The 23,351-nt window shown below is 41.7% G+C and overlaps 1 protein-coding gene across 2 annotated transcripts in view; it reads left to right on the plus strand.

Moving 5' to 3' along the window:
* Positions 1-23,351, plus strand: part of USP31 (ubiquitin specific peptidase 31) — a 91,977-nt gene that overhangs the window by 38,352 nt on the left and 30,274 nt on the right. For both annotated transcript variants that reach the window (XM_044233869.1, XM_044233868.1), the window contains exons 2-6: positions 14,237-14,374; positions 15,640-15,728; positions 15,816-15,908; positions 16,534-16,669; positions 19,118-19,262. In XM_044233869.1, the coding sequence (XP_044089804.1) occupies positions 15,658-15,728; positions 15,816-15,908; positions 16,534-16,669; positions 19,118-19,262 (445 nt within the window). In that variant the 5' untranslated portion in view covers positions 14,237-14,374; positions 15,640-15,657. The remainder of the gene's footprint in view (positions 1-14,236; positions 14,375-15,639; positions 15,729-15,815; positions 15,909-16,533; positions 16,670-19,117; positions 19,263-23,351) is intronic.

The raw sequence follows: 23,351 nt of genomic DNA on the forward strand, positions 1-23,351 counted from the left end.
ACCCATTTTCTCCCTAGATTGTATGATTTATTCTTTCGTTGTTTTAATACAAGCAAATTAGTTTTCTCTTGCTTTGTGTGTGTGTGTGTGTGTGTGTGTGTGTATCTCTGTGTGTGTGTGTATTGTGTATGTATTCATTCATATTTTCTCTTATTTAGATAAATGGTAGTGCATTGTATGGCATTTTCTCCATTTTGCTTTTTCCTATAGCTGACATATGAGTGCTTGCCACATGCCCTACATAGTGGATTATTTTATTTATTTCTTATAACAGTGTAAAGTAAATACATGAATTATTATTTCTGTCTTACAGATGAAGAAACCAAGACATTTCTACAGACTTTTTAAATTCTGTGAATCTCTAAATTTCCCATAATAACTGGTCTTGTTCTTTGTATGCATGTTTATGAGTGAATGAATGGGCAGGGACCTAACTTCTCTATCTGCTTTACTTTGAGCCATAAGGGAGGCAGAGCAAGGCTTGTATTTAAACTCTAAGGAAGGAGATTCAACCTTTTATTTGAGGTCCAGAGCTCTCTATAGCTGGAGAAGAATAAAGAACTTTTCCTGACTAGAGGTGCTCCCAGTAATTATAAAGATACATTAACTTAGAATATTCTTTAATCTTACCCTAAAATAAGAGTTCCTTTTTAATAGTTTAGTGACAGCTTGGTAAATCTCCCTCATTTTAGAGCTTTATTCCATGAGAGTTAGTATAAACTAGAAATGCTAAAGAGAAGTCAAACGCCTTTAAAAGCAGTAGCTCATGGGAAATAGGTACTAGTGACAGGAAGGAAGGAAAGTAGCCTCACTTCCCTGCAGGTAGATGGAGAGAGGAGCACTGGTAGCTTGTTATCAACTATCCAGCAGGAGGAAGGGTAGGTTAGGTTGGAGACCTGTTGGTCATTACTCTTCGAGGCTCTGTGGTGATGCCAGGCAGCTGAGTAGGCTGTTGTAACTGCCCACACTCGCTTCCTGGTGATACCCGCTTCTGTCTCAGGCTGTCAGCATCAGAGGATCATGCCAGGGGGAAGCGGAGGTTACCTGGGGTGCAGGTCTGCTTCTTCCCTTTTGAAAATCTGAACCCATGAGTTTTGAATTTAGTGAGCTGGTCGCTGAGCCTCAGTTTCTTTGTTTTCCTTTTCATTGCCACTTGAGACCAGCTTCACAGATCAGTGTTTGACAGCCGTTGGTTCCCTTAGTGATGGGGACATTTTAGCTGGAAAACCAACCAGCTGTCTCACACATCCACCAGCCCAGCCTGTAGGAGTAAGCCTGGGACACAGGAAAGGGACCTTGGTAGGAAGAAGACATGGAGAGTCCTACAGAAGGCCACGGTAGTCAAGTGCTGAAGAGAAACGTGTCCTGCTGCAGAATTTTCTCCGAATCTGGCCTTGCAACTCTAATTGTTCTGTAGCTCACCTTTGATGCATGTGTGCTCCAGGTTTTGACCCCTTGAATTGTAGACTCTTTTTGAAGGGGTGGTATTTAAATTTCCAGTGTTACAGAGCTAGGTGGTTCAGCTGAGGTCTCTGTCCCTTGGAGAGTACTTTTCAGGATGATTCATTCTGTGCTCTTGTGTTGTCAGTATATATATATATATATATATATATATATATATATATTTTAAAGATTTTATTTATTTATTTGACAGAGAGAGATCACAAGTAGGCAGAGAGGCAGGCAGAGAGAGAGGGAAGCAGGCTCCCTGCTGAGCAGAGAGCCCGATGCGGGACTCGATCCCAGGACCCTGAGATCATGACCTGAGCCGAAGGCAGCGGCTTAACCCACTGAGCCACCCAGGCGCCCGTGTCAGTTTATATTTTTGAGTAACACGATATTAACCATCCATCTGCCCTTTTGAGGGAATAAGTCTTTCATGTAAGTTATTTCCTAGTTAATTATTTGTTCTTCACGGTCCTTCCTTATTTTTCTCTTGCTTTATCCAGTTTTGCTTTTTTTCCGGAGAGCCTCTATCTCCTGATTCTTCATTCCTGTCTTTTGCCATTTTCAATCTGCTTCTAGTTAAATAACCAGATAAATACAGTCAGCTCTAAATAAGACTAAATAAACTGAGTTATGGCCTTAGAGTCTGGCTAAATTAAGAAACATCAGTGTTTTTCCTTTTTGAAGTCAACTAATTTTTAAAACTTTTAAAAAATGACTTTATTTATGGGGCTGTTGGGTGGCTCAGTCTGTTAAGCATCTGCCTTTGGCTCATCATGATCTCAGGGTCCTGGGATCGAGTCCTGTATTGGGCTCCCTGCTCAGTGGGGAGCCTCTTTTCCCTTTGTGCCCCTACCCCCTGCTCATGCTTCTTTCTCTCTCTCAAATAAATAACATCTTTTAAAAAATAAATAAAATATTTTCATTAATTTAAGAGATGGAGAGAGAATGAGTGGGGGCAGAGGGACAAGCAGACTCTCCACTGAGCAGGGTGCCCAATGTGGGGCTTGATGCCAGGACCCTGAGATGGTGATCTGAGCTGAAGTCAGATGCTCAACTGACTGAGCTACCCAGGCCCCACTAATTTTTTTTAACTTTTTAGTGAAATACAGCATACATACAGAAAAATGCATACATCGTTAGTGTATAGCTTGGCGAATTATCCTAAAGTGATAATGTGTCAACCAGATCACAAAGTAGAACGTCACTGGCACTCCAGAAGCTCCTTTGATGGCCACCCTCTCCCGAGTTCTGCCCTCCCCTTCTTCCCCAAGGGAACCATTCTTTTGACTTCTAACACCTCTAACAGACTTTGCCTGTTCATGAGTTTTATTGTGGGTAGAATAGTAAAAACACCTTTATTGGGGTGCCTGACTGGCTCAGTCAATAGAGCATTTAACTCTTGATCTCAGCATCATGAGTTCAAACCCCATGTTAGGCATGGAGCCTGCTTTAAAAAAAAAAAAAAGCTTCACTGAGATATAACTTCCATATCATATAATTCACCCAAAGTGTACGAGTCAGTGGTTTTTAATATAGTCACAGAATTGTGCAACTATAGCCACAGTCAATTTTAGAACATTTTTATTATCCTCCCAAAGAAACCCCATTCCCTAATGGCAGTCACTCCTCATTTCCCCCCAGCCTCTCAGCGGTGGGTATCTTTCTGTTTTTCTAGATTTGCCTTTTGTATAAATGGAATCCTGCAACACGTGGTTTTTTGCATCTGGCTTCTTTCACTTAGCATCTCTTTTCAGGGTTCATCATTATACTTCATTCCTTTTTATGGTTGAAAAGTACTCCATTGCATGAATATACCGTGTTTTGTTTATCCAGTCACCCATTGATGAATATTTGGGTTGTTTCTACTTTTTTGTCTGTTAACAAATAATGCTTCTGTGAACTTTCATGAACACATTTTAGTGTGGACTTATGTTTTCATTTCTTTTGGGTACATGCCTAGGAGTGGAATTGCTGGGTCACATTGTGACTCCATGTTTAACTTTTAAGCAGTTGCCCAGCTGTTTTGCCCAGTGGCTGCACCATTATGTATTCCCATCAGCAATGCATGAAGTTTCCAGTTTCTCTTTATTCTTGCCAACACTTGTTATTGTCTCTTTTGTTAAAGCCATCTTAGGGAGTGTGAAGTGGTAACTCATTGTGGTTTGTTTTTTTAAGTGGCATCTTTTAAGTAAACTCTACCCCTGACGTGGGGCTTGAAATGACAGCCCCTGAGATGAGCCATATGCTCTGCTGACGGAGCCAGCCAGGCACCCCTCATTGTGGGTTGGATTTGCATTAAGTATGTATTCTTTTGTGTCTGGATTCTTTTGCTAAAGTTCATTATGAGGTAAAATCTATTTTGATAAGAATATTATCTAAGTTATTGTGGGAAACTTAGGAAGTATGTAAAAGTTGAAAGAGGAAAATCGAAAATGTAGAAGTTGTTTGGTATATTACTTTCCTGGTATTGTATTATGACAAATTTTTGCCACAAAAACTCTTCTGATCATTGTATGAAGGTATATGATGATCTATTTGGGGTGGTTTCTGGTTGTGATGAATATTTTTTATATATATCTTTCACCTTTTTTTAGGAGCAGAAAATGGTTATTCATTACATATATCAATTCTTAAAATTTGTAAGAAAACTAGTTACTTTTGATTATTTCTTTAGGATACATAGAAGTGAAATTCCTGGTTCAGTGGCTCTCTTTTTTGAAGATCCTTAAGTCACCTTGTTATCCTTATTTTACAGGATTGTGCCATTAGCAATGTGCAAGAATGTTTCTTGTACCCTACTGTTGCAAAATAGAAATCTTTACGCCCCTAAGTGGGAAGTAGCATTTTGCTGTTCTAATTTGCATGTCTTTGACAACTAGTGAGATAGGACAGCTTCATCTGTTCTTTACAGTGGAAATATACCCATATGATGGTAACATTTTGATAGCTGAGGGAATTACCTGTTTTGATTTCACAGACTTGCCTTTGTTTTCTGTGTATGCACACACTCTTTCGTTTAGCCTTCACCTTCTACAGGCAGATGACCAAGGCCTGAACCAACTAGAATTGGTTGGGTCAGACCAGGCTGAGGCTGGGAAGGTTTTAAGTTGTAGTTTGCTAGGAAAAGCCTGCAGCCAGGACTAGGGCCTTGTGCTGGTTTTTATCTGATCTGATTTTCAAGGTGAGGGCTGAAAGATCTGGTTGAGGCCCGATTGATTTGGAGACCATACCTGTGTGCACCTCAGGAGTCAGCGGTCTTGACTGTGGGTACACGGTGTTGGGTGTGGAGAAGCGATATGGCAGGCCCATGACTTGAAAGCATCTTCAGCCAGCTAAGATTCATTGGGTTTATGGCACTCCAGGTTTTTGGCAATATGAACACATCATTTGTAGTGAAACTTGCTGGATCTGCTTATGAATGCTACCTCTTGGTTACTACTAGTTGATGTTTCAGTTATCAAAATGCAGTAGCAATAATGCTTCAAAGCAAGATTGTTTCCAGAATATTTTGGATCCCTTTATAAAATTGTCTGTTTGGTCAAAAACATTTTAGATCTGTTTATCGTCGAATCCCAACATATTCAGAATCAAGAGGATGCGTACTTTGTCTCTTTGTGTATAATCCCACACACACACACACACACACACACACACAGATTATAGAAGAAATATATGCATGTTTGGCTTTGGGATAGTTCAAGGTTTGACCTTATGCATCCCCCACTGCTTGTCTTTCTCAACCTGTTCTACCTCCAAGGGTGTATAGGTCACTTCACTTCCACCTCAAAGAGCAGTACCACTCAACCAAGTGCTCTGGCTGCTGTGCCAGTGAGTAATGCCATGTGCTGACTTCCAAGGGGGTGTTTCTTCCAAGGGTATGGTTCCCTTGGTCAGGAAGCTGACCCTGGGTTTTTTCCTCTTCCTAGACCTAAGCTTTTACCTCCTACGTGGCAAGACAGGGTGGCTTAAAAAGGCCCCTGGTAGGTGTCTGTCAACATAAATTCTTTTTTTCTGTCTCTCTTTCCCCCATTTTTCTTTGATGCTACCTGCAGTCCCTTTTTTCCTCCAGTGATAAGATTCAAAGATTGGTGTAAGTTTGGGTTTAGGATTACTATAGGGAGAAAACTTTGATCTGAGTTCCTTAGGTCTGTCTAGCAGAGGAAAAAGAAATTCTCGGCATTGTGCCGTCTGACTCTCTAGGATTTGGGGCCAGAAATAAGGTACATTTCTTTGTTTTGCCAGCCCTATCTTCTGTGCAGAAGGTTTGGATTCCCTGGCCAGGGTAGTAGGTGGTGTGCTCTCGTAAGATCTCCTTATGTACCACCTGGTCGTTGTTACAACAAATTCATTTTAGAAAACGTGGGAAATACGGAAACGTATAAAGAAGAAAGGGATGACTCACCTAAAACTTGCCACTCTGAGGCAGTGCCTGTTAGTGTTTCAGTGTATATTTAGAAGGATAAAAGACAAAAAAGTCTCTTAAAAAAAGTATGAAATTATGTCCATAGGTAGTTTTGCATCCTCTTTGCTTTTAGTGCTTTTGGAAGTGAAACTTCAGAGCTTTTCCAGTGTGACCATTTTCTTTCTGTCTTGGCTTCACATTAGAAAGAGAATTTTTCTTTCTTTCTGTTTTTTTTTTTTTAAAGGTTTTATTTATTTGACAGAGAAATCACAAGTAGGCAGAGAGGCAGGCAGAGAGAGAGAGAGAGGAGGAAGCAGGCTCCCTGCGGAGCAGAGAGCCCGATGCGGGGCTCGATCCCAGGACCCTGGGATCACGTCCTGAGCCGAAGGCTTTAACCCACTGAACCACCCAGGCGCCCCGAGAATTTTTCTTTTTAATTACACTTGAGAAAGGTTAAAATGATCAGGTCCCACTATAGATAATTAAATCAGCATCTGTGGGCTGTTCCCAGTTTGTGGTTTTTGTTTCTGTTTCTGTTTTTTTAATTTCCCTAGATGATTCTAATGTGCAATCAAGAGACAATGCTTTAGATATTTTTGCTTTCTCTGTGACATCTTCCAGAATTATATAGGATAATTCCTTTCTTTTTTCTTGACTTTTGAAACTTAAATAATACAAGCTGTGTAGAATTTTAGAATTTTTTTTTAAATTTTTACTTATTTTATTTGACAGACAGAGATCACAAGGAGGCAGAGAGACAGGTAGAGAGAGAGGCAGAGAGAGAGGAGGAAGCAGGCTCCCTGCTGAGCAGAGAGCCCGACGTGGGGCTCGATCCCAGGACCCTGGGATCATGACCTGAGTCGAAGGCAGAGGCTTTAACCCACTGAGCCACCCAGGTGCCCCTAGAATTTTAGAATTTTTAAAATGCTTTTATAAAAATTTTTTATGAAAGTGCTTTTATAGAATTTGTAAACAAAACTCATTAAAGCTTCACAGTATTTCTTTTAGAAAAGTATTCTCATCCCCACTTTATAGAAAAGATAGCTGATGCTCAGAGCAAACACACATGGAGAAAGAGGATTTGAATCCGTATTCGGAATCCAGTCTTTCTGTTTCTGTTGCCTTTCTTTTTTTTTAAAGATTTTATTTATTTATTTGTCAGAGAGGGAGAGAGCGAACAAGCTCAGGCAGACAGAGAGGCAGGCAGAAGCAGAGGGAGAAGCAGGCTCCCCGTCGCGCAAGGAGCCCGATGTGGGACTCGATCCCAGGACCCTGGGATCATGACCTGAGCCGAAGGTAGCCGCTTAACCAACTGAGCCACCCAGGCGTCCCTCTGTTGCCTTTCTAGTAGAAGCTTCCAACCACTGTTTACGTACTTGGTGGTCTTCTCTTGCTGCTGTATTTTCTACCTATATAGCTTTATGATCTGTTGTAAACTCATTGCTCATTTTTCATCTGGCTCAATCACTTGGGGTATGTTCCTTTTTATATTTCTCTCTTTCATCCTGGCTCTAATGCTCTTGGCCCTACTTCCACCTTAGTTGTAATTTTTTGGAATGCAGTCACTATTTCTCAACACTCTTACTAGAGCTTTCTTTTTCAGATAAGATATATACCCTTTCCTAGTCTCTCTTTCAGCAGTGAGTCCCTGCCACTAAGTCTTTCCGGTATTTGCAAGTTTGTTTAATATCCAAATCTACTCTTTGAATGCAAATATCCCTTGCTATCCAAATCTGTTTAGTTCCTGAGTTTGGATCATGAGAACTTGGATTCAAGGGACACCTCTACTTAAGTTACTCATGTTAGGTCCTTCTGTTATAAATCCCTTTCCTCTGTGGCCCCATGGGAACACATGAATAGGCTCTGTTTGGCAGTCTCTACGTATTCTCATTGAGTTGTCTTTCCATCTTGGATGGAAGCTCCTTTCCTGTTGTCGCCTTTCTTTTCTCTCTCCTCTCCCACCCAGCTCCCAGCTCCATTCTACCAAGGAAGGAGAGTAAGGGAGTGCATTTGACGGATGGGAATGGAGGGCATTCCAGTCCTGGGACAAGTATATGTGAAAGTCTGGAAGCGTCACAGTCTCTTTCAAGGGCCCGTTGTTGCCACGGCTGGCAAATAACAAGGGTGCCTCAGCCTAACTTGTGTTACGTGAAGACTTCCTCACCGGAGGTGAAGGTGAGGAGGCAGGAGTGGATAAAGGACTCAGAGAACCCTGTTTGAGCATGGCTGCTTTCTGTACCCTGGTATGGAAGGAACACTGTTGAATGGACTCTTTCGGGTCTATCACTGTTTTATCCCTTATGTTTTAGTTAAGTATTTTTCATCAACTTAGTACTTGTCCATAAAGTCAGATTCAAAAGATGAAACTTTTCTCAAGACAAGTGTTACTATTCTGTTCTTTCCAATGCAGTCCAGAAACCAAATTTCACTTTTAGATGCCATCTGTGAACTCAGCTGTTCACAGTACATCTTTCTCTGAAAATTTAAGTGCTCTTGTCCTCCCAAGTTCTCCTTCTTACCCAGAATCACTGGAAATAAATTCTGCATTTCTTCTGGCATAGAATCAAGGAAAGTGGGTAATAATTTGGTGAGTTTTGGCAAGCTACTTTTTCCCCGAAAGAGTAGAATAACCCAGCTCCTGATCAAATCAATACCAGCCTGTCCATTCCCTGTAGGAGGAGATCATCAATAGCCATTGCTTTGTCGTCGTCTTCCTGGGATTGGGTCAAGAGTGTCTAGAGCCAGTTTCTGTCTTTTCCCTCGAGCCCAGGAGTCTGTTGCTGCTGTACTAGGGTACTATGGTAAGAAAACCTCATGTCTAATATTACCATGCCAGTTGGATAGACTTCATTCTTTTTCTTTTCAGGGCCATGCTTCCAACACCCACCCCCCCTTTTTTTCTTTTTTCTTCATAAGGGGAAAAAAGTTCTCTGTAGAGCTAGGCCTTAAGATTTTATTTGAAGGGTAAAGAGAAGTTTTATTTTAAAATTCAAAAGCTGTATAGATTTGTTTGACTTTCACTTTATTGTTAAGTAACTGGATGTTAAGGATCATTGGAAAATTGGAGTGATAGTCAAATTCATTTATAATAGGATGTGTAGGATTTAAACCAATAGGTTAGTTAATCATCCAAACAAATACCACACCCACGTTCTAGAAAATGGATATTTTAAGAAGGCTCATATTCTATTTTTCATAGAAGTGACATTTATTTTTTATAATATCTTTTTTAAAAGATTTTATTTATTTATTTGAGAGAGAGAGAAAGAGAGCATGAGAGGAGAGAGGTCAGCGGGAGAAGCAGACTCCCTGTAGAGCAGGGAGCTTGATGTAGGATTCGATCCCGGGACTCCAGGATCATGACCTGGGCTGAAAGCAGTTGCTTAACCAACTGAGCCACCCAGGTGCCCAGAAGTGACAGATGTAAATAATTTCTCAGATTGTAGCAATGCTTCTATTTATAGATGACATATTCCAGTGATAATTAACTTTTTAAAAAACTGCAAAAATACAGAGGGATTGATTTTAGGACATAAATAAAAATAAACCAAGGTTTAATTATGCAAAAAGTTATAAAAGGCAAACCAAAGCAATGTCAGATGAGGCCCAAAGCGGGGCGCCTGGGTGGCTCAGTGGGTTAAGCCTCTGCCTTCGGCTCAGGTCACGATCTCAGGGTCCTGGGATCGAGCCCAGCATACGGCTCTCTGCTTATCAGGGAGCCTGCTTCCCCCCCGCCCCCTCTCTGCCTACCTCTCTGCCTACTTGTGATCTCTATCAAGTAAATAAATAAAATCTTAAAAAAAAAAAATGAGGCCCAAAGCAAAAGTCAAATCACTTGCTGGGACTGTAGGGGAAGATTTGGGATGCTAGGCGTGTCATCGATGGCCAGAAAGCACAGGTTCCGTGAGTTACCTGAGATAACCAGTTTATGGTTTGTGGCAGAGCCAGGGATTGGGCCCCAGTTTCTTGATTCCCACTGTTTTTTCCTTCTTGACTCCCACTATTTTTCTTTCTTCTGTAACATGTGCTACAAGGTAATTACTAGATTATTCTATGTTTTGTCTTGTTTTGGTAAGAAGTAAAACAGATAGTCCCTTGGGTCTCTGCAGTGGGGAAAAAGTCCCCATTGTGAAGGAGGAAAAAGGGTCAGAAAAGAGCCTTTGTGTTTGTGTGTGTTCAGGGAGGTTTCCTGTAAAAAACGTCCTTCAGTTTGTGATGCAGTGATTTAGGGTGGGGTTGACCTGGAGCAGTTTCTGCCCTAGTTACGGGGGCTGTGGGAGTCCTGTTGCCTGTTGAGTCGTGCCCGACAAAAATCTGGTCGAGCAGCCTCTGCACAGCACTTTGTACACGGGGACTGGGGAATGAGTGCTTAGCGGAGCTGAAGCGGTAGTGGCAGGAATCGTAAATCAGATTTGATGCAGTCCCGATAAAGAATTGTGTATTGTCTCCACTGTGACGTTTGACGGATTCTGTGCAGAACTATCCGCTGTGACACGTAACGAGGAGCTTGATTTCAGCTAACTCGTTTCTCAGGAACGTGTGTGTGGAGGGCTCCCCACCCCCGCTGGGATTAAATACAGGAGAGCGTCCCTAGACCTGACACTTGGCGTGCTTCAGGCAGTTGGTGTGCCCTGTCTGGAGGCCAGAGATGTGTCATTAGCCTTGCCACCCCTGAGACTGCCTCTTGGCCTCTGTCATGTGGTTCTTCCCCAAAAGGAACAACCCAGAACAAACAAAAATGAAGGTTCCCTGCCTTCCTGTCTATAACTTCTGAATCCGTAACTATCTTGACGTGCTTCTCTCCTGTCTCTCCCTCCTCCTGTGGCACTTCTCTGCCTCTTTTCTGAAGCCCGCCCTTGCCTCTCCCTGAAGAATGCTCCTTCTGCAGGTGTCTCCCTGCCCCGAGCTCCTTCCACTCGGCGTGCAAGTCCCTCTTCACCGTAAGCTCCCCAGCAGGGGGAGCATCTCTCCTCCTTCCTTCCTTCTGTGACTGAGCCTCCTGCGGACGCAGGGCGGTAGTCTTGCAGGCATTCCCTTTCCTTGCTTTTCCTCTCTCTCACCCTCTCTGGTCAGTATCTGCTTCACTGAGACGACGCTGTCACTTCTTAACTTGCTGTTCCAGAGGACCGCCTCCATGCCCCTCCTACCTGACTCTTCTGCCGTCATTTACCTTTCTGCTTCCTGAACTCTCTGGCTCTTCGGGCTTCTCTTATCTTCTTTGGCTTCTTCATGGTGACTTATCCCTTCTGTGCCATCCTTACTCAAGAATCTAGCTGCCTCCTTTTCTCATTATGTGTTTCCAGGGTTTTTTCCTCTGTCATACGGTAAGAGAGTGCTGCTCTGATTTAACTTTCCAGCTCAGATTTCTTTCCTGAACCCCAGACCTCACCTCACTGGGGATCCTACAGGTCCCTCAGAGTCAGCATGTTGAAATCTCTACTGTCCCTCAGTCACTTCCTCTGTTCCCGATTTCATTATCCATCTAAATCAGATACTAAAAACCTTGGTGTCATCCCTCATTTCTTCTTTGTATCCCTTAAAATATAGTATCACAGTCACTTGTCACTTGTTTCTTTTCCCTCCTGAGTCGGCCACACTGTCAGTGGTGCTGCTGGTGCTGATGGCTTTTATTGGTCTTTTTTTCTTTATGGGGAAGACTTCTCTTTCTTCTGTAGCTCACATTTTCCCACTGTCTACACCAAATGTCTCTGGCTTTGATTCTCCTAAATGAGTACATAAGGCCACAAGCCAGACTATTTCTAGATGAAGTACGGTGTCAGGTATAAACTGCTGTAGGGAGATTAAGGAAGGTGAAACCCAAGGAAGAAAATCCTGGATCGGATGATTCGGGTGGTGTCTGGCCCTGGAGGAAGTTTTGTAGCATAGTGAAGACTCCCCACACCATTTCTCCTTTGGTGTACCTTTGTCTGAGATAGCATGCAAGTGGCGTCCTTCTAGTCACTGAAACGTTGTTGTCAGGGTCCTTCTCCTCTGCTCACTTTATCCAGTTAGTATATTTTGCCAGTTGAGACCTCAGTGTTCTCTTATTTGTGTCCCTTTGATTTTTTTCCTCTTTGAATTCGAATCTTCATCAATCATCTTTTTGTTATCATTCATATTTAATTGATCATCAGGTTATGATGGTTCATAATCAAGTTGTAAATCTGTCCCTTCTTTTCTTTTTTTAAAGATCTATTTATTTATTTTAGAGAGCATAAGGGAGTGAGTGGGTAAAGGAGCAGAGGAAGAAAATCTTCAAGCAGACTCTCTGCTGAGTGTGGAGTCTGATGTGGGGCTCGATCCCACTACGTGTGAGGTCACGGGCTGAGGCAAAACCAAGACTTGGAACTTAACCAACTAAGCCACCCAGGTGCCCCTTAATATTTTATTTTTATGTGATCTTTAGATCTAATGTGAGACTCAGACCCACAACCCTGAGATCAAGAGTTATACACTTCACCGACTGAGACAGCCAGGCACTCCCCTATTATCATCTTAAATGGAAAATTCAGTGGACAATTTTTAGTTCTTTGTCCTATATGATCATTCTTAACACCATTGATCACTGTCTCCTTCATAACCCTCTTCTCTTGATTCTTGAGACTCTGTTCTCCTGCTTTTCTTTTTTTTTTTTTTTTTAATTTTGTTTATTTATTTGACAGAGAGAGATCACAAACAGGCAGAGAGGCAGATGGGCCGGTTGGAAGCAGGCTCCCCTCCGAGCAGAGAGCCCCATGTGGGACTGGATCCCAGGACCCTGAGATCATGACCTGAGCCGAAGGCAGACTCTTTTTTTTTTTAAGATTTTATTCATTTATTTGACAGACAGAATTCATAAGCAGGCAGAGAGGCAGGCAGAGAGAGAGAGGGGGGAAGCAGCCTCCTGCCGAGCAGAGAGCCGAATGCGGGGCTTGATCCCAGGACCCTGGGATCATGACCTGAGCCGAAGGCAGAGGCTTAACCCACTGAGCCACCAGGCACCCTGTTCTCCTGCTTTTCTTACCATGTCTTTGGTGGTCTTTTCTTGGTCTCCTTTGAGGGCCCCCAAATATATTTGTCCTCTGGCTTGATCTCTCCTGACCATGTCTGGGCAATCTCATCTATACTCATGAGTATAGATGTTGACTCCTCATCTGTTGACTCCCAAATTTTTTTCCTCATCTGTTGACTCCCAAATCTTTTTCCTCAGGGCACGCTCTTCCACTGAACCTCAGATCTGTATTCCTCATTTGTTTACCAGATACTTCTACTTGGAGGTTTCACAGAACTTTAAATGCAGTGGATCTGAAAAGGGAACTCATTGTCATCTTCCCCAGACTTCTTCCTTTTTCATTTTGCCTTGATGAAGGGTACCATCAGTTGCCCGTCACCCAGATATGACACCTTGGGGACATTAATGTCTCCCTTCTCACTGTCCCCATTCATTTGGTCACAAATCCTATTGAGTCTACTGCCTAAATTCCTAAATCTCTCAGGTCTGCCTTCATGTTTCTGTCCTCACTGCCTTAGCTGGGATCCTCAGTATTTTCTTGCCTCATCAACGCCTTTTGTCTCCTCACTGCCCACAACTGCAGTTGTGTCTCCTTCTCCCTCCTACTTCCAAATCCCATACTCAGCTGAAATTTGAGTTCTTATTATATCTTACTTACATGTGAAATGTTGTACATACATTCTTACTTAACCACCACATTAAATCACCATTCTTTTACTTTGGAAGAGAGTAGGCCCAGGTCTCACAAATAACAAGTGGTAGGAGAGAAATTTGAACCCAGGCTGTATGCTCCAGAGCCATGAATTTAATTAACCAGTTCATTGAGCACCTTTCACTGGCCACCCCTCTTTCCATATTGTAATCTTTGGAAGCATGTCATTGGTCAAGGTAGTTAAGGTCCAACTCCTGAGAGGAAACTATTGACATTAATTATTTGGAATTCTATTAGGAAGATTTATTTCTTCCCCTTATTCATTTACTTCTTAATCATTTATGTGTTGTAGATGTATTTATTTTATACTTGGGTTTATAATTTAATACTATGTTACTTATTTAACCAGCTCTCATTTTTAAGATGTTCAAGTTATTACCAACTTTTTGCTATTATAAAGCCTGATGAACAAATATTTTCTTAGAAGGAAGTCTTGGCTTGCTGTTTTGTTGGTTTCTTTAGAGATATTCCCCAAAGTAGGATTGTTCGGTAGGTACATTTAAGTCTTCTGTACATGTTTCTCGGGGTGGGTTTTTACCTTAAGCATCTGTTTTTATGTTGCTATCTTTCTAGGAAATGCTCTTAACACCCTTGAGATTTTGCATCCCTCTTTGGGATTATGAATAGTTCATCTTTAAAACCAGGAACTCAACTATTCATGCTGATTTATTTACCTGTGTAGAGTATTGTGTCAAAGAACGCACTGCAATATCGGGGAAATTCCCAGCATGACGCCCAGGAGTTTCTGCTGTGGCTTCTGGACCGAGTTCATGAAGACCTCAATCATGCTGTGAAGCAGAGCGGCCAGCCTCCTCTGAAGGTGAGGGTGCGTGCCCTGTTGGGGCAGCCAGGGAGCTGGAAGCAGGGGGCTCCGGGATGGTTTAGTGAATGGAGTGAATGTAGATTCTTCTCTCGGACCTCCAATGAGGAGTTGTTGCTGTTTGCATTTAGTTAATAATAGTGAAATCAACTAAGCCCTGGGTAAGTATAAAACTCAGGGGTACTTAGAGGATTTTCCTTATGTTTACTACTTGCTGGCAGCATAAGAGAGATGCTGTGTCTAAGGAACTTAGAGTCTAGGGAGGGAGGACATATTTGCATGTGTGACTAGCTTTAGACTACAGTCAAGTGATTCCAGGTCACTAAGCTGTATTTAAAGCAGAAAATGCTTTCTTTTCCAGTGAGACACATAGACTTACAGATTACTGAAATGAATACACCCTCAAAAAGGAAATGAATGGATGTCTTTGCTATTACAATTGGATTTGAGTGTAGGAACTGAACCCCTAGAATATTCTACTAAGAAATAGTGATTCTTCCTCAGTTTTTATGCATGCAGCCTTAATATGATTGGTGAAATGATTTATATAATGGAAATAATTAAGACCAAAGAGTTGCTATTCGCTTGCCATTTTTAAAGGTTTTGATAATTCTGCACTGTATCTCAAAATTTCAGTCTGTGACTTTGGTAAGGTGTTAAGTAATTCTCATTCAAGGTCCCTCTGTGCCCATACACTCTGTACTGTCATAGGACCACGTGATTGTGGCTAGGTGTCCCACCAGACTGAGATGTACTCAAGGTCAGGCACTGTGTCTTACTTATCTTTGTGTCCTTGTGCCCTTTGCAGGGCTCTCTGTACATGCTAGCAGGGGTTCAGTGACCAACTGTCAGGTGGATGGACATGAAAAGGCCAATTAAATATGCAGTAGAGTGGCTGGGCACCAAACCAAGCAGCACAGCTGGCAGGGGCTCGAGCAGGTGGGCACCATGGTGGCGGTTATTTCCCGGAAGAGCCCAGAGGGAGACCTTCAGAGCTGGAGGGAGATGGCAGCACCCTATGGAAGGACTGCCAGGCTGCCCGGGTGGGGTGGAGAGACCAGCACAGGCATGGGCATGTGGCAGAGCCTGTGACGTGCATCCTCGCCACTGCATTCTGATGCCTTCAGCACATTCCTTTCACTGGAACATCTGGACCTGATGCACAGCTTGGAGAGGAAGTCAGGACATTTGTGACTGTTTCAGGTTTATCTCCCATCAAAAATTGGTACTTCTAATGTGTGAAATTGTACTTGCCCTTTTTTTAGCCACCATCAGAGACTGATATGATGCCTGAGGGACCATCTTTTCCTGTCTGTAGCACTTTCGTACAAGAACTTTTTCAAGCCCAGTACAGGTATGAGGATATCAAATTGTCTCTTATGTGGTCTGCTTGATATAGCTCTAGATGATCTTACTGTGTCTCTCATTTTTGTCTCTGAAGATCTTCTTTGACATGTCCTCACTGTCAGAAGCAGAGCAACACCTTTGACCCTTTCCTCTGCATTTCTTTGCCAATTCCTCTACCCCACACAAGGTAAGAAGAGCAGGTTTAATAAAATTAAGACTGTACATTCCTGTGTATTCCTTTCCTCTGTAGGCTCCTGTTCGGTCTCCTTACTTACTTAGACAGGTAACGAGATTAGTGATACATTGAATACAGGCATTGTAAAAACCTCACAGACGTCTGTAAATCCCAGTCTGAATTTGCGAAGTGAGCAGGCACATGGGGCAAGCACGTCTTTTTGCAGTTCCCGTGGCTGTTGTCTGTTCAGTCGCGTCCACTGATAGTGTGGGGCAGGGGGAGGTTGTGGAGTGTCTTCTAGATTTTCTAGAGACTATATGTTGCACTTTAAATTAGTTACTTTATTTGAACTGTTTTTTCAAAATTTCTGAGAGTTAGGCTGTTGTCAAGAACATACAAAGCACAGAATCAAGTGTTGATATGTTATATTTTGTTTGACTGCCTTTTCCAAAGGTGTCTTGATTATTGTTTTCTGGTTCCACTTAGGTCCAGATGAGACCCCTTCCCCCACTTTGGCTTTCAAATAAAGGTGTGGGTTAGCTTCAGTTTTGTGTTAATTTCAGATCAGGTTTGTTTTGCTTCTGTATTTTAGTTGAAATAAATGCCTAATGAGAAGATCTGACTTTGATCTGCACAGGCCTCTCTATGTTACCGTAGTGTATCAGGGGAAATGTTCTCACTGCATGAGGATTGGTGTGGCCGTGCCTCTATCTGGGACTGTCGCCAGGCTTCGGGAAGCAGTGTCTATGGAAACAAAGATCCCCACTGATCAGGTAATAAGCCTGCTCAGGCCGATTACACATGAGCCATAAAAGTGTTGCTTTCTGTTCTGGAATTTTCTAACAGTCCTCTGCCAAGTATGGTTAGATAGAAATGCAAAACCAGTTGTGTCTGTGTTAAGGAAAGAAAAGACCCAAAGAAGGAAAATATATATGATAACTTTTCATGCTTCATTTAATTATACGTATATTTTTAAAAGGAAAGCTGTGACTTGACACCAAGACCTTCTTTTCACTTTATTTATAAAGCATAATTACTCAGCCTTTCTTAAACTATCCTTATGGGTGCTTATGTGGGCAATTGAAAGAGCATCCCTATGCTATTTGAAGGTCACAGAGGCTTGGAAAACTCCACTAGTGGCTCTTGAAAATCCCTTTCCATTATGGTGAGAAGGGTGGATATCTTCTTGCTGGTGTAGTACATACAGATGCTCCATATGGTTCGCTTCCTGCTTAAAGCTGGGTCAGAGACTCATTTCATTTAGATGCGAGAAAGGAACATTGTGCCCCTTCTGCCTTCTTTTTTGGGGTGTGTGTGTGTAAATTTTTGATAAGTAGTTCTATTTAAATTGACCCAAAATACTTTTGGCTTGTGACTTGACATTTTAGCATACAGTTTTTATTCAATTCATTATTATGATTTTATTTAGAAAAACATTTCTGATTTTAGATTTACTGAAGAAAGATGATCCTGTGGTAGAATAACTTTTCCCTAGATAGCTTCAGGAAGCTGCTGTGTAGTCATGTGATTAATAAAGGTGTTTTGTACTTTGGCCTCATGTGGCTTCATTTGGGAAGTTCCAGTAAAACAAATACAACCAATAATATAGCAAATATCTCATATTTTCATAGGCCAAGTACTGGCGTGTTGATAAAATGTTCATATTCTTCCTTACTTTCAAGTGCTTTTTGATTCTTTTTTCTCTTCAGGATGAGGGGAAAGCCTGAAAGAGGGAGGCAGGCTGAGGTGTGTGATTCTGGGCTGGTCTGGTTGTATCTCTAAAGCTTCAGTGCTCTCTGGCTCTTTTTGCATGTGGTTTAAATGGCTGATAGAATTACAGGTTTGTTTTTGACGTTAGCTTGCTGGAGAAAGTAAATTATCTTGCATGTTCACCTGCAGAAAAACAATGTGGTTATTAAACTCATCAGAAGAAAAATACGCTAGGGATATTTTCCTTGGACGATTTGTGGAATGTGCCACCAGCCTCTTGACCCTCACAGACTCGTAGTATGTTTGTGTTAGCGGAGGGGATTTTAGGGCTCCCTTCCAAGCCCTTCATTTGAAGGAGGCCCGGAGAAACCATGGGACTTGTTCAAGAGCGTAGGGCTGGTTGGTGGCAGGCTGGGACTGGAGCCTCTTCACGCCCAGCCCAGTGCCTTTTCTCTCGACAGTGCTGCTGAGCGTGTCGTGAGCACCTAAATGTTTCCATTGTGTTCCCCCCTCCCCCTTTTTTTTAATTGTGAAATACTCAACCATTTCAGAAACAGGACTTAGAAAGTGGAATTATCTAAGTGGAATTATCTTGTCCTAAGTATCTTAGAACTCAGAGTTACAGACTCTAATAGTGTGTTGTATATTCACCCCTATTTTTTCCTGTGCATATACTACATTTGTTATTTTATAAAGAATTGAATCATTTCCACAAATTCTTCTTCTTTTTTTTTTTTAAAAAGATTTTATTTATTTATTTGACAGATAGAGATCACAAGTAGGCAGGGCAGCAGGCAGAGAGAGAGAGGGAAGCGGGCTCCCCACTGAGCAGAGAGCCCGACGCGGGGCTCCATCCCAGGACCCTGGGATCATGACCTGAGCCGAAGGCAGAGGCTTTAACACACTGAGCCACCCAGGCGCCCCTCCACAAATTATTCTTTATGTCACTCTTATTTAACTAGGAGATCTTCCCATGTTAGTGCACATATGTGCGGCTCATTCTTTGTAATTACAGTAGGACTATGTAATATACTTAACTAGTTCCTAGTTTGGGTTGATTTCATTTTTTTTTCCTTTTACAAAATTTGGGTTGTATGACATTTTTAACCTGAAACAAAGAAAAGTTATTGAGGTAGGACCAAGTCTCGGAATTAGATGTGGTCTCTGCTTGTCTTGTTGACAAGTCTCCCACCTCTTCAGTTGCTCCCCCTTGGGAGACAAGGGGCTTCTATTTTATCATTTCCTGGGGAATCTTCTTCACAAAAACTTAGAGGAACTCTGGGTTCAGTGACATAGCATTCTGAAATGAGGGTATGTTACACGTTTACAGAGGATATCGTGCTTCGATGATTCTCTCACTGAAGGCAAACATTGTGGGCCCTGTGACATGTTTCAGTCCCTCTCACGTCCCCACAAGCCCTGACAGACTGGAGAAGCTCATGGTAGAATTGGGAGATCAATTCGTCTTGACTTTCCAGTTACCCAACTGTTTACATTTTTCCCATTTTTAGATTGTGTTAACGGAAATGTACTATGATGGGTTCCATCGTTCCTTTTGTGACACAGACGACCTGGAAACAGTCCATGAAAGCGACTGCATTTTTGCCTTTGAGACTCCAGAAATATTTAGGCCTGAAGGAATTCTCAGTCAAAGAGGTAAATGAGCATCTGTTTCCATAAGGGTTTTCAGGTTTCACAACTGTCTACCCTTTGAGATGTCTATTCTATAATGGCATACTTTTTTAAACTATGGTAAAATACCCATAATTTATTTTTATGATGGTATAAATTTTATGGTAACATTTCTCTGGAACAAGGCAGTTCTCACTGTTTTAGGCAACGATATTTCCTTAGTCTCTAATCTTTTCTGCCTGCCGTTGGAGCAGCCCCTATCTGAGGCTCAGAACTGACTGAATCCTCCTTCCTTTTTGGTTAAGTGGCTTCTTAAGCATCTTGTGACAGCATTTGGGAAGATGTATGATGCCATAGCTTTTTTTTTTTTTTTTTTTTTTTTTTTTGCTTTTTGTTACCTGCTCTGATGCTTAATTTCTAAATTCTAACTCGGTTATAAGATATTTGCTTGATACCTTGCTTTTAAGAAATTTGCATCCATAAGCAGCAAAAGAAAGTCTAGCTCTGGACAGTGCTGTTCCTTTGCCTGTGGTTTAGAACTTAGCCTGTCTCTCTACTGTGGTTGGAGGATTTGGGGGCTATTTCTGATTTTGAAATTTGCTAGGCAACTCAAACTTTGTTCCTGGCCTTAGTGTTCTTCATGGTTCTGGGGCTTCTGTTCTTTTTCTTTACTTTACTCCAGTGATTATTAAAGCATGAATGGCACCTGGGAACTGGTTAGAAATGCAGATTCCCGGAACCTACTGCAGACCTACTGAACAAGAAGCTCTGGGGCTGGGGCCAGCCTGCGGTTTTTCACAGGTGATTCCAGTGCGCACCAAAGTGGGAGAATGGCTGAACTGAGAACCTAGTCTGAGCAGTGTCTTTCTCCTGCCATGTTTTTTAGAACTGAACCTCCCTGCTCATCTTCTTTTCCTCTGCTTCCATACCCTGACTTCTGACTCTCCCTCGGAATCTCTGCTTAGAAGTCCTGCATCGTCTTAACACTCAGCATTTCTTAGACTGGATCCTCCTGCATTTCTTCTCTGGAATCATGGTATCACCATCCTTCTTTTCACCCAAGGTGGATCCAAGCACTTCTCCCTCAGAATTCACAGAGAAATGATTAGACACTATGCCATTTTCTTCCTCATCCTCTTGCCACTGGTATGGCTCAGACCAGTCTCAGCTGGGCTTTTCTAGGAACTTCTCTACTAACTGTCTTTACCCCTCGACTTTCTTCTGTTAATTATTTTTTCATGGTGCCACCAGACTTTTTTGGATACATATTTCTGATCATATTATATGCTTATTGATTTGCCAGTGTTTCCCCTTTGAGATGAAATCTGAGCACCTTGGAAGAATTCATGGTTGGTCCTTGCCTTTCTTTCTAGCCTCTTTACTATATTCCATCTCCTTCATGTTCCTTATCTAGGTTACTCTGTATTTCTGGAATATGTCATGTACTTTTATACTTTCTGTCTGTTGAGAATTCATTTATCAGCTCCTACTTTATCTCCCCTACACGTGCCTCCCTGCAATCCACTCATCTCCCCCAGTCCTAAGCAACCACACTATTCTGCTCTCATCTCTGTAGATTTCCCTAGTTTAGAGGTTCACGTGAACAGAAACATATAACATGTGGCCTTTTGTGACTTGCTTCTTTCATGTAGCATAGTGTTTCAGGGTTCATCCATGTTGTAGCTTGTATCAGTCCTTCAGTCCTTTTTATCGCGGAAGAGTGTTCCATTGTATGTATATGCCACATTTTGTTTATCCTTTTATATGTTGATGGACATTTGGGTTGTTTCCACAACCCAAAGTAGTGCTGTTGTGACCATTATGAAGTAGTGCTGTTATGACCATTCATGTACAAGTATTTGTTTGAATACCTGTTTTCATTTTTTGGGGGGGTTACACACACCCATACACACACCCCTAGGAGTGGAAACACTGGGTCATGGTAATTCTGTGTTTAACGTTCTGAGGAATTGTCAGACTTTTTTCAACAGGTGAATCATTTTTCATCCCACCAATATATGAGGGTCATAATTTATCCACATTCTTGCCAACATTTATTATTTTCCATCTTTTTGATTATAGCCTTTCTAGTGGGTGTGAAGTGGTGTGTTAATGTGTTTGTATTTGCATGATAAATGATGTTGATCATGTTATCATGTGGTTTGGACATTGGTTTACCTTCTTTAGAAAAATGTCTATTCAGATTTTTAAATGGGGTTGTTTATTTTTGTTATTGAGTTGTAGGAGTTCTTTATATATGCTGGATGCTAGACCCTTATCAGATATATGACTTCCAAATATTTTTGGAAGATTGCCTTTTCACTTTCCTGATAGTGTCTTTTGATGCACAAAAGTTCTTAGTTTTGGTGAAGTCTAATGTTTTCTTTTTTTGTGGCTTATGCTTTTTGTTGCTTATCTAAGTTCCCATTCTTAAATCCAGGACCATGAAGTTTACCCCTGTGTTTACTTCTAGGAGTTTTAGCTCTTACACTTAGATCTTTGTACCCTTTTGAGTTTTAGCTCTTACATTTAGATCTTTGTACCCTTTTGAGTTATTTTTTGTATGTGGTTTGTGATGGGTATTCAGCTGCATTCTTCTGTTGTATGTAAACAGTAATCCTAGCACCATTTGTCAGAGATACTATTCTTTCCACATTGAATGATCTTGGTGCCCTTGTTGAATGTCCTTATTTTAGTTCCTCCTTTCCTTCATCACCTATTTCCAGAGGTGCCTCAAGTTTCTGAACCTTTTGGCAATTCTGTACATTGGGTTGGTCAGCTCTCTCTGCTGCCAGTCTAGGATTCCATTATCTCAGGTATACCCATATTTACATTATTATTTTCTAGGTAGTCTTTTGTTTCAGTTTTAATCTTTCTTTGACCTGACAGCTTTTTTGTTTTCAAGTGGCATTTTCATGTGTGTGCTTTGCTCAAGTTGTTTTCTACTTTTAATTACATTACAGTAAAAGAATACTCAGTTACCACCTTTTCCAGAAAGCTTTTCCTCACCACTCACCGCCCTCCCACCCCGAACCCCTGCTCCCAAGCTGACTGACTTCCTCCTCGCTCCAGTCACATCTTCTGCTAATCTCGGACACCAGCACGTTGTATGCAGATGATCTTTTTTCTCCTCTGTCCTTCCGCTGCACTATGAGATTCTGTGCAGTTGGGGCTGTGTTTTGTTTTCTCTTTCTGTACCCAGCAGTTCTGTATAGTTCCTCATGCATAACAAGAGCCCAGTTAAGGTTTGTTAACTGAAAATTTGCTAAAATCCCCTTTCACACCCTCATTGCTAAGGGTTAACACTGAGTTTCTGTTTTTAATTGAATTTGGTGAAGTCCAAGGTTATCATCTACTAACCAGAGAGTGCCTCTGTTGGAAGACCAGACCACTTATTGAGTATGTGTTAGCCTCTGTTAAAGCCTTGTAAATAACTTATTTGAGACGTGTGAATCTGCTACCTTCCTGCTTTGCAAATAAGAGAGCGAAGTCTTGGGGAAGTTGAGTAACCATCCCAGTCATGCATCTGCTAGCAAGTGGGGGTGCTTCTTGAGCACAGAGCTTGATTTCTGTGCAGTTGAGTGGTGCCCCCTCATCTCCTTAGGGACCCTCATCACTTTAGTACAGGTCTTCTCAGCCTTCTGCAAAGAGCTGGGAAATGAGATCATTCATTGTCTCAAATTCAGACTTATTTTTATTTTCTCATACCAAAGTTTAAAATAACTATGACGTGAAATCTGTTCTTCCTTTTGTGATTTCTATTTGGTGTTTAAGCTTAAAAAGTCTTCCTCTCTCTAATAGCTTGATGAAGATTCTATTTTTTCTTACTTCTAATTTCTATATACTTTTTTTTTTAAACTCTAATTCACCTGGAATTTATTTCGATTAACCACACACTGGTCCTTTTAAATTGCTGTAATACTAATGTCCCTTAATAGGTTTGGCAAGTCTCATATTGCTGGATATTTAGGTTGTTACTAAAATGCTGCCATGAATACTTTTGTATAGCCACTTTTTGTTTTAGTCTCCTTTTAGTGGCGGGCCTGTTTGTGTGTTTGTGCATGTGGCGGTTGTGGTGGTGGTGGTAGAGGGCTTTCCTTCCCCTTCCCTTTT

The sequence above is a fragment of the Neovison vison genome, chromosome 14, assembly GCF_020171115.1.
Source record: "Neovison vison isolate M4711 chromosome 14, ASM_NN_V1, whole genome shotgun sequence".
In the NCBI taxonomy this organism is placed as follows: Eukaryota; Metazoa; Chordata; class Mammalia; order Carnivora; family Mustelidae; genus Neogale; species Neogale vison.